Source organism: Passer domesticus, chromosome 3 (assembly GCF_036417665.1).
Source record: "Passer domesticus isolate bPasDom1 chromosome 3, bPasDom1.hap1, whole genome shotgun sequence".
In the NCBI taxonomy this organism is placed as follows: domain Eukaryota; kingdom Metazoa; phylum Chordata; class Aves; order Passeriformes; family Passeridae; genus Passer; species Passer domesticus.
The window spans coordinates 40,878,268-40,890,457 of NC_087476.1; the positions used below are offsets into that span (position 1 = coordinate 40,878,268).

Consider the following 12,190-nt stretch of genomic DNA (forward strand, 5'->3'; position numbering starts at 1 on the left):
GCCAATTGCATTGCAAAGTAACAGACATAAGTTTGCATTTTTTAATGTTTTCACAGAACACTAAACTTTCCTCCCTCTGTCTAGACATAAAGCAAGTAAAAGTATGGTCATGGAGAACACATAACTCCTTAAATTGCCCAAATAATAATGCACATCTGCCAAATAATAATGTAAAGAAATGTATTACAGGCTCTCAGGCATTAAAGTCTGCAAATCCTGAAATATTTTGAAATCTGGCTTTATCTGTGTAGGATTTTTGCACTATTGGAAGTGCCCCACAGAGGAAAGACAGACACCTGACACATTTCAGATTTTTGTGTGAATTTTCAATACTGTGAAACAGGTATCATGAGAAACAAGGCCACCAGAAACTATGCCTGAAACTGTATTTTAGCAGGTGTCAAAAGTCAGCTGTGTTTTGTCCAAATGCAAACAACCCAGGTCCAGTCTTGTTCATACACTTCTAGATAATTGTAAGCACCAGCAGCTCTAAGTTGATGCTAGAAGACAGTTTTAGCACATTTGAAATTAAACTGGCCTGAGGCAAAGCTGTGATACAAAAGCAGAACCCTTCAGGAGGTGCTGCAGATTAAAAGTCTTATTAAGAGTTTCTTTAGAGATGTTAGAAAACTCAAAGCTCTGTATCTGGTTAAGTTAATTGCCTTGAACAATTAACACTATCAGGAGAACCTAACACTCAAAAAATTTGTCTAGAAGAAAATGGGCACTGATTAAATCAACATCAACTTTGGAACCCATAAAACCACTTTAGATAACTCATCAAAAGGAGGGCAAACTCCTAGCAAAGCAGTTGCTCATTTTCAATTCAACATTTGGGTTGATCTTGACAAGTAGAGTCCAGCTGATCACCTGTCCCCTTCTGGTGCCCATATTCAAAGCTGCAGAGCTCTTAACATTTTTGCTAAATTCAGAATTTATCATCATGTTACTTAAGTTCCACATTTAAAAGCAACTGTACCAGTACATACATAATTAAAGGGATTAAGAAATACCTTATGGTAACATAATTTGCACTAGACTAGGAAATTATTCTTGAAAGAAAGTCAACAATTATATTTTTCTTGGAGGTCTCTCTTGGTACATTGTAATCTCCATATTCTGCTTTATATCCCATCTGTCTACATACATCTGTTGTCTCTTGCTCTGTACCACAAACTGTTTCAGGCAGTGAAGCATCTATTTTGTGTAACACACCTAGTTCCATGTGCTTTCATAGGACTAGAGGAAGCTAACCATTAAACAATAATATAGTTTTCTAATAATAATAAAAACTAGGTTACAAATTCATATCCAAAACCTATTTCAAAATAATATAAAAATATAACCAAACTGTTCCTCAGAATGCATCATATGTTGTATTTCATTCGTTTTTTAAAGGAATGCACAAAAGGTCAATGAATGTAGACAAATAATTTATTTTTTATTTATTCATTATTTTATGTACACTTGGCATTTTGCAAGACAGTGAAAGAGAAACAAATTAAGTGCAAAGCAAGATAAATATTATAGGTTGAATATATTTTAACACATTTCTGTCATCTTTAAATTAGCAGACACTGACAACTCAGGGAGAACATTAATTTCAACTTCTTTATACTGGCAGTAATTGAGTAAACTGCACAACACAGTATTATGATATTTTAAATGATCCAACACAGCAGAAGAAAATAGGCTTAATTTCCTAAATAGAAATCATTGATTAACTTTTAAAGATAGGAAGATTTTTCTTTGAATTAGCTATATAAGGCATTAGATGATTTCTCCGTAATAAATGAAATCCTTCATGAATACAGGGCTAACATCTCTGTTTTGTGTGTATGTGTGTATTCAAGTCAACCCATACTTCATACCCCAAAAGCATCAGTCAAATGAGGAGGAGCCAGGGATCCATGCCAGAGCTGTGTCTGCAAATGCAGACACATGTAAAACCTTTGGGTTTACACACAGAAAGAAAGAAGATACAGTAGCCAAATCTGAAAAAAGAAGGAATACACCAATAACATCTTCCACTTACTCTCGGTCAGGCAGAACACAGATCAGAAAAACCTTATTTTGAAATGTAATCGAGTACTTGCCTAAGTATAAAAGAAAAACATTAATCTCAGAGAGGAATATTAAAAATAAATATAGATGCTAAGAGAAACACTGCTTAGTATACTAAGAGGAAGACAATACTAAAAAGTGGATCAGCTAATTACTGAATAGGAACACAGAAAAGAGATTTGGGATCTAAGACTGCACATACAGAAAGAGCTCCTGGAACACTGACTATATTTAGGACTGCAAAGGGGTGGATGTTAGCTTCACAGGCCAATGCAGCTTAAGGTCAGGAAAAAAGTCCTGAAAAACACATCTGAGAACTGTTGCCCCTCCCTCCAGCTTAGATTTGCTAACCACTGCCTTCACCATACTTTAAATATGCTCTTATTACCTCTCTAATCTAACTTCCAATGTCTGTTTGGAAGGAAGGATCTTTTTCGGGGCATTTATTGAAGTCAGTTAGGACCTGAATGTTCTCATATGTTCACAGTAGCATTTTATACTTTAGGGCTTGAGCCACCATCATGAGGTGCAAATAAACAACTTCACTTTGGACATTTTTGTGGCACAGTACTGAGATGAACTATGTAAAAATTAAGAAGCTTTGGATCACAATCAAGAGTGGCTATCCTCATTTATGCTAATTTGAATTAAAGCATTTGCACAACCAACATGCTCCCACCTGCTGCTTGTTATTCTTTTAATTGAAGCTAAATGCCCCCTTCCTTCTGCTTGCTTTAATAGCCAAATTAGGAGGGTAAAAAAAACCCAAACAACCAAAAGGACAACTACTATAAAACAAGCAGTTTTCTAGTTTTAACTGATATTTTGTAGGGAACAATCAAATCCAGTTCAAAGCAAGCAGACAGGGCCTTTGGTGGAAGCACATCAAGCTAGGGGACTAATACAGAGCACCAAGGGGTAAGCAACCTCTTACTCTCTCATGCTACCTTCCAACAGAAATTTTATTGAGTCTACACAGACCTTTGCTTCTCCAAAGGTTAATTCAAGACCTCAACTGAAGACTAATCTGATCTGAATTACCCTATAGAAGAACCTATCTACTCAGTGACAGGACCCTAGGAGAATAGTGTCCTAACTTTAGTATCTACTCGAGATATTTAAAATCCAATGATATAAATATCCTCCAGCTACAGAAAATGTGCTTAGAGGCAATTATCCCTTTTGTCCTTCTCAACTTGTTATTACAAAAAGGCATAACTTGCTTCTGGTGCTTACAGGCATAGCATGCACAGCACAGGTATTTACAGATAGTGTTTGGAACTATTCCCTCTATTGCTGCTCTCCCACCTTTACAGAAATTAGTTTCTTTAAAAGGTAGTGCAACAGGAGCTTCTTGTTACATTACTCAAACTCCTATTGCGGCAGAAAATGGAGCGTACTATTAAATCATAAATACAATGCAAGTATTTTGTTGCTGGTTATGTGACGGGGGCAGGGAGAGAGACCTATTATGTTTAAATGAATCCAGGTGCTGGATTTGGGTATTTAAATGTGAAAGTCTGGAGATGCCCTTCCTTCTCATCTGCACATATGAATAAATACAAGCAGGAAATTTCCCCAGGCAATTCACACACCTCACTTCCAGAGCTAGGCCAATCTCCACAACCCTCAACTCCACCATCTGCCTGAAAAGGACAGGAATGCAAAATGCCACAAGATGCTGAAGAGGTGCAGTGGCTTTATGTTCATTAACAAAATCCAGAAAGATCACCATCACACAGATTTCACTGTGACAGTTGAAGGGCACCTGTAATTGTCTGAATGCCAAAGTTAAGTCAGAAAGTGAAAAGTCTCCCTGTGAACACATCAATTCCTGGTTACTTTAATTTACTTTTAGTAACTATTCCAAAATAACTTCAAACATAGACTAGCCATTAGTTTCCAAATTCTAACCAAGCCAGCTATTTTTTGTTTGTTTCAGAACAGTGGGTATATGCAAAAATCTGTGGCACCATCCTAAAGAAAAATCTAGAGAGACCAAGGTCTGATAAAAGGGAACCCATCTCTGAGAGATGTTACTTGTCCTAAAATAACAAAAAAAGGAAATGTACAAGATTCTTGTGTCTGTTCTCAACATGACAAGTTCCTTATGCCAGGTATTTTTCCTTTTCACCTCTCCCTACCTTGCTCAGCAATCAGTACAATGAAGCAAAGAAACCAACCACAGGGGTATCTTGGATGATAGAACAAAGAACAAATGAAGCTGGAAAGGGACCTCTGGAGGTCACCAGCTCAAGTAGGGCCATCCAGTCAGTGCCCAGGATGATGAGGATCTCCAAGGATGGAGACTCCCCAAGCTCTCTAGGCAACCTGTGCCATAGAATGTGTCATCTTGTGTGTTTCAGTTTGTGCACACTGCCTCTAGTCCTGTTCATCAGCATCACTGAGAAGAATCTGGCTCCCTCTTCTTCATTCCAATACATTGATCAGATTTCCCTCGAACCTTCTCCAGAGACTATAATTTTTATCCCCAAACTGCAGCTTGTCCTCAGAACAGGACCAGTTGCAAAAAATCTGAGCAATTAAGTCCTACATGTGCCTGTGTGTACATGCATGAAATAGTTGCATTAAATAACAAAAAACATGATTTCACAGTGGTAGGCAAAGAAAAAATATTTTTATGTAGTTGATAAAAATGAAAAAAAGATACATTCTGACTTACTTAACATGCACATGAAAGGTCAATATTAAGAGCATATAAATGGTAAATCTTGATTTAGAAGTATGAGCAAGTGATTCTATGTGGAAAGCTAGGTTCCTGGAAAAGGTAAGAGCCGATCTAGAGCAAGGCACTTACTTTCCTCACATCTACAAATAGCTCTGGCTACCCTTCCATGAGCTTCCAGATAAATCTGAGTAAGTCCTCTTTTCTCCTTTCCTCAACCTTCTTGACCTTTACATTTCTTCAGAATCTAAGGAAAATGAGTTTTCAAATAGTTGAGGGTATTTTTATTCTTTTATTTTTAGAAAAGGTGAACAAAACATGCAACAGAAAAACTTCATTCCTCAAAACTCCCTTCAGTTTAGGATGTGTGTCCTAGATGCACCATTTACCATCCTTAAGTGAAAACAAGACATGGAGAAACCAGAGCTATGTAACTCAAACAAAAGTATTTAGTCCATTAGCTGAAAAGGAAAATCTCACCACTGCCTCCTATTACAGAGGCTGAATCTTCTTAATGAGACTCTTCCTGTTGATGCATTTCTCTGAAGCTCCTGAGGACCTGTAACATCCAACACTAATTTCTCAGCCCTTCCCAATGTCAGTTACTACAGCTTGTCCTGTGCTGGTAACATTTATTAAAGAGCATCTTCTTGCACTTCATTATCAAGCCAGATATCTAAAAATCACAGAAATCATCAACTCAGTGAAGGACTAATGCCTTCATCTGGGAAAAAAACTGACTGCATCTGACACAGCATGTGCAGATGCATTAAACCAGGGATTTCTAGTATAGTCATTTCCAAAGCTACAACTTACAGAATCACTGTTACAGAGCAATAATTAATATGTAAATCATACATATAAAGTCGCCTCCATAGTCCTCATAATAAAATGCTACATTTTATTTAGTTTTTGTAAATTTAGCAGTCCTGCTGATGTGACATGGGAAATATATCCCATAAGATGCAATAAGTACACACAGTAAGAACCAGGACTCGGCACACAATTTTTGCAAATGCACAGTGGGTGACATTTCTGATGACAGCAGAGCAGTTAAACTACTCAGTCTTAATTATAGCAATATGAAAGATTATCAAAATAGTGGCAATACATTAATTATGTTTGTCTGTTCACACATTTACAGAACTATACATACAGCCAGTTATGTACATGAGATTTTGGAACAGGGAAAGAGGATGCATTTCCAAAAAAAAAAAACAAACCCAAACAAACAAAATAAAACGAATTATATATCACAGGTATTAGCAAGGGACAGAAGCAGATCCTGGCATTAAGAAAAACTCCTCAAGGTTTCCTCCTCAGGTTTTTTTTTTTTTTTTTTTGCTTCTCTCTGGATGGTCTGGATGGAATTTGGAGGGTTTGATGGTTTAAGGATGGATGTTGTTTCAGTCTTGTTTTTCAGGACAGGTAGTACAGCACTGGATGGAATTAATCTCAGTTTAGTATCTAACCTGAGCTAAATCACAGCTTCCACAGTCTCCAGAGAGGCTCCCTAGAACATGATTCATTCCACTTTCCTGAAATGTCTGCCTTAGGAGATTAATAACTCTCTAGAGGTGCCCAGATTCCTCCCTTGAAGTAGATGTCTAACTTTCAGAGAACTAACATTCAGTGAGATGAATTCTACTCACTGTGTACCATGATTACTAGACATCTTATATCTGGAAAACTTAGCATAAGAGCTCTAAGGAAATACAAAGGTTTTGGTACGTTTTGTTGTTTGTTCGCTTGTGGTTTTTTGTCTGAAACTTGGGACCTCCAAGTACATGGGGGATTACAAGGTCCAAACTCCCACGAAAAACTGTTCTATATGAGTCAAGCTCACTACTGGACTTAATCAGGTGTATAATTTAAAGAACAGAAGCCCCACACATTTCATAGAGCTATGCAGCCAGATAGCTCAAAATTATGAATACAACTAAGTATTCATAATTAAAGCCCTGAAGAGTTAAGAAGATGCTTTAAATGGTATAGTTATCATACTAGTTTTTTAAATTACCCAAGGAATTACATCATTACCTACAGGCCATCCCACATCAATTTCATACAGAGGGTATGGAAGATCCCCTTTAGTTTAAAAACAGGAGCAGTTCAGAGTAAACCCCTTTTTTTGGATATGTTAGCCATTTTTTTTAACATTTGTTGCCAAAGCATATCTTTTACAAAGCTTCAGAAAGACAAATAATCAAACAACAGGATTAAAAAAAAAGAATATCCTTAACAGCAGAATTTAGATAACATGACTGAGGGACAGTCTAGTGATGGAGATGAGACCCAATTCAAGAGTAATTAAATTCCTCCAGTGGAGGAACTGACATAATTCACTTTGGATTAAATGAAACTAGAATATAAGTTTCCCTCTATATGACTGCTTTGCAAGGAGACAGTCCACAGCAGTTATCAGACTTTGCATTCACACTTCACACCCTGTAACACCTTTCACGAGCAGACAAACCAAAAGGCACTTTGGCAAAGCAACACTGGAAATTCAGCACATCTGTCCAGGCTTTTCCTGCTGCATGGGTGGAGATGAACTCAGTCTCCAGGTAGAGTAAAGCAATAGTTGAAAGCAGAACTGCTATGAGACACATTTTTTCTATTACACTCACTTTACAAAAGTAATTCCTACATGAAAAACGTTGAGATTTATAGATATATGTTTATGTATGTACACACATCCAAAAGAATTCATACAGACACACAAACATGAGTGTGTGTATATATAATTTATGCATACATATATATAAATAAATAGACACACTTAAGTATGAGACAGCAGAACTAAAGAGACAGTGACCTATTCTTGCTTCTTTGTGACATATGAGGAAGGTCTAAAAGCAAGTTGTTTTCTTTAATCTACACGTATTACAAATGTCAAGTCTGGTCTAACTTTGTTTTGCTGGAAGACTTCTTGGACTTATAAGGCCATAGCTAAAAGAGCTTCTTACTGTCTGACTGAAGGTTGAAGTGTACAACTATAGATGGAAGTCACTCCCAATTGCTTCTCTGCTCTTTGAATTAATTATATGTTGGTAATAGCCAAATTTTAAACAATCCAAATAAAAAGTCAACTTCAATTTATCTTCCAAGTGACAATAGAGAATTCCTGAAAAAACATTTTCAAACAGAAGATGCAACATAAGAAAAAAAATCCTCCAGTATGAAAAAAATTTCAATTTAAACCTTCTTTATGCTACCTACAAAGCAAGAGAATGAAATTCTTTACATGTATGTGATTAAAAAAACACTTCTTTGATTCACTGATGAGAAAAACTCTATTATCTACCAAGTTTACCAGTTTGAAGGCACAATGGCTATCACTTCATCCACATCGCATTCTATTTACAGTGAAAAACAAACAAAACAGATCTCTATACAAAAAAAAGGAGATAAACACAGAACAACCCCTGAGAAGTGAAATTTTATAACAAATATATTTTTTAACTCTGTTCTTTGTAAACTCCCATTATCTGTACCTGTTTTCTCATGTAATAATAATAATAATGTTTAATAATTACAATGAAAAATATAGACTAAAAAAAGGTAAAATTTCACAGAAAAACAAATGAACCCAAACATGATTGAAAGAAATGAGGTCTCACAGAGAATCATACCAAAGCTGACATCGTTCAGTATGGAAAAAAAAGTAAATCAATCTAAAGTTCTCTGACAATGCCCAGATTTCTAAAGAAGAAAAAAATGGAATGGCATAAACTAGTTGGAAATCCCATAGTGCCATCTGTGTGGAGGGAAAAAATCAAAAAGCCAACTGTGCATGCCCTTCTTTGGATCTGGAACTCCTCAGAGATTCAGCAAAATTTAAAAATCTGAAGAACTAGGTCTTTCAATAAAATCAGATAAATGTTCTGTAGCTGTTTCATGACATGGTTTATAAAGTATTGGCACCAGCACAAAGAGTTCAAAGCAGTCATTCAGGAGTCACAGAGATTGTCAGATTTTTAACGATTTGCAGCAGTCCTCTAGTAGCAGTTGGTTATTTACTGCATGCACTGAAGTGTTCTTTGTCACTGATCTTCAGTACAATACTGTACTTCTCTCAGACAAAGTATTTTTCTTCTTATTCCTGTAGGTAATAAGTGCCATCAATATAAGAATAAGAGAATCAGTATCAAACTACAGCCTATATTTTATGGTCCATATGCATCAACAATGGCTAAAAGGTAAAATTCTAAACCAAAGCTGTACAGAGCAACATACTCTAGCAGTGGTATTCAAGGGAAAAAAAAAAAAGAAAAGCTTCGTCCAAGAAAGTGCAAAAGGAAGAAACTTCCAGAAATTGTCCATCAACACAGTTTTCCTTCTCCAGAGGTTAAGCAGTCTTAAAGAGTGCAAGTACTTTGAGCTACTCTCCTCTCGGAAAAACGAAACAAAACAAAAACCCAAACAAAACAAATCCAGTATTAAGGTTTGGTGATCATAAAATCAAATTGTATTGCCCTCGTTTCAAACCCATTATATTTTCATTGCTGTTTTACTGAACGAAGATGCTTGTTTTTACACCTGACAGTAGATTTTATGCCAGTGAAAGGACAGTTGCTAACACATTACCCTAAGTTCTACTTTTCATGATACTCTGCACAATAACCAGATGTATCACAAATCAATCTTGACCTTGACAGAAATTTGAAAAAGGAAACTACCCCGGAGTTTTCTACACGTTACCAGTTACAACATTAAGTACTTGGCTTATTGTATCTCAATACCAAGAAGCAGCTGTAACTTTAATCTTTCATTTCTGCTCTAAGTTCAGGTGGTCCAGATTCTTGCATTTATGTTGTGTTGCTTAGGCTGGACATCATTACATCTATTTCAGGTGAAGGAAGGGAGAAAACTGTATCAGATACAATTCATTGCCAAAACTTGAAGAAGACAAAGTGCCTTTTCTATCTGTTCTTATACACACTTAAACTGGTTTTCAAATAATTATAGGCCAGATCATAAAATCTTATGCTGCAGGCCAAACTAGAATGCTACAATATCTGTGTATGTATATACAAATACATATGTATACATTTATACATACACACACAAGCATATGAAAAGGAAGCACCCATATTTTCTTTACTGATAAATATTGAACTTCTGCTTTCACCTGGATATTAACATATTGTACAACACACTGTGAAGGGACATTTAAGAAGACATTCATTTGCTTCTCATTAAAGCCAGACATATGGCTAGTATTTAAAAACATGCAGTGCCACCAATTAACAGAGTAAAATAATTCTTAGGTACAATTTCAACTTTAAGAAGCATAATACATTTAAATGTATTTTACCCATTTGTGTAGATAATTAATATTTTCCACTATTTTATAGCAGATTTGTATTCTCCTTAAAAAAAATCAGCAGAAATTTACAGGAAAACAACTCTGTCAAACGAGTTCCACAGCAGCATATGTAGGGAGTCACTGGGTGAAACTCTTTTTTATGAACACATTAGGGAAGTTGGCATTCAGTTCCAGCACAACTCTATTATCGATCTGTGAACAGAAGGACACATCGAGTAAAGAAAGATCTTTACAAGACTCCAGCAATTTTCTTAAAGATGCAGGGCTCACCATCCTTGTTCCTGTTCAAAAACAAAACAAAACAGAATTATAAAGTTACCAAAAATAGTGTAGGGTTTTAAGCTGTTAATACCATGTCATGAAAAAATGCTATTACAACACAACTTTTATTTAGAGTATTTAAATTAGTTTTCAAATTAAAAGCTTCTCAGAGAGCATATAGAACTTTTACCTTTAAAAAAACTTAGTGTGTATTCTTAATTGCTTAAGTAACTGTCATTGGGAGCAACTTTACAACTTCAAGGAATCTCTTACTACAGAAGCCAGGTACCCAGAGCCACAAGACCTCCAAGGGACCAGATGCTGGGCCTAGGCAGCAGCAGGGAAGGCTACAGTCATGCTCTCCTGATGAGCACAGACCATTAGCACAGCAGATGAGGGACTGGGGGCTATTCCAATTCCAAAGGCATCAGCAAGGCTCCCAGGGCTCTAGAGCAAGTGTGGGTATTACACACATGCAGGGGCAGTTGTTCAAGAGAGAGCTGATCATACATAAATGTATGTAGAAAACACACTAGTTAAACCCTGCTAAAAACAAGACCAGAGCGACTGAACCCCCAAGTGTCACACATGGTCAGATCAAGCATAGGATCCAGTCAGAAACCAAATAAATTATGTTTATAAGCACAAATCCACACAGCCATTACTGCTGATGGACATCCAGACAGTCCAGCCCATGGTGCTCAGCACCTGGTTCATCTGACTGGGCACTGGGATGAGTCAGTCTGAAGTACTCCGTGCCCCTTGGGGACCTCACACCGTGCAGGACACCCACACACAGCAGGCAGACAGGACACTGGACCCAGAGGAGGAGATTCATGCCTTACAGGAAAGGCTGGAAGCCTGGCAGGTTGCTCTAGGCAAATGAACTGAGCCTGGGTGTCTACAGTGGGCTGAACTGCTCATCAAGCTTTCCCTCTAGAGAGTTTATATATCCAAGACTACTGCAGGAAACTGCTGGCAGACTTGAACTCACACAGCTCCATCTTCAGCTAACTAGCACCCCAAAAAGCCATCTAGTTCAGGATCTTCTCTAGTGCCAGGGCCAATTATGTTCCCTACACTCCTTACCTCCCCTGCAAAAAAAGAAGCAGATTTTTTCAAAGTAGCTTTTCACTGGTGAATCTTCTCAATTGCCAAAAATTATAATTTCAGGGTTTCTAAAGCTATCTTTCATGAATTCTACTACTTTTCTGAATTTCTTCATACTTACAGCCCCTTCACAAGTTCCATAGTTTAACTACATAATGTAAAAAAAAAAAAAAAAAGGAGAAAAAACAAACAGGAAACTCCAGCCTATTAGTTGCAATAATTAAGGTGCAATGAAAGAAGCATGAGATCATTCCCAATTCACTATTTCTAAATCATTCATACTCCCATGCACATCTCTTCTGTTCCCTCAAGGCCATCTGTTTTCCAGACTCCCTTGCATCTCAAAATGACCCCTGTTGTGTTGTTTCTGCACTAATTTAGTACTTTTGAAACTGGATGACCAGAACAATACAGTGCACTGAGCACACAGTTATTTTATAGTAAGTCTTATGGTGTTTTTTTCTATTTCATGTCTAAATAACCCTAATCTTCTCTATTCCCATTAGAATAATGCTGGGCTATGAGCTGGCGTTTTCAAAAAATTGTCCACAGGATCTCTTTCCTACAGAACACAAGCTAATCCAGTCCCCCATATATTTAGTTGATGTTATTTTGCCTCATGTGACTACTTTGCACTTGATTCAATGTTTTTCTCCTGCTTTATCACCTGTTTAGTAAGTATCACAAGATCATTCTGCCATTTTTCAGTGTTAAGTTCTTCAATTTAAGATTTTTCT

General features: G+C 36.8%; 1 protein-coding gene across 6 annotated transcripts in view; it reads right to left on the reverse strand.

The window, feature by feature from the left end:
- Positions 1 to 1,416: 1,416 nt before the first annotated feature.
- FBXL4 (F-box and leucine rich repeat protein 4) overlaps positions 1,417 to 12,190 on the reverse strand; it is a 61,807-nt gene continuing 51,033 nt past the window's right edge. For all 6 annotated transcript variants that reach the window (XM_064412767.1, XM_064412768.1, XM_064412769.1 and 3 more), the window contains exon 9: positions 1,417 to 10,363. In XM_064412767.1, coding sequence (XP_064268837.1) covers positions 10,200 to 10,363 — 164 coding nt within the window. In that variant the 3' untranslated portion in view covers positions 1,417 to 10,199. The remainder of the gene's footprint in view (positions 10,364 to 12,190) is intronic.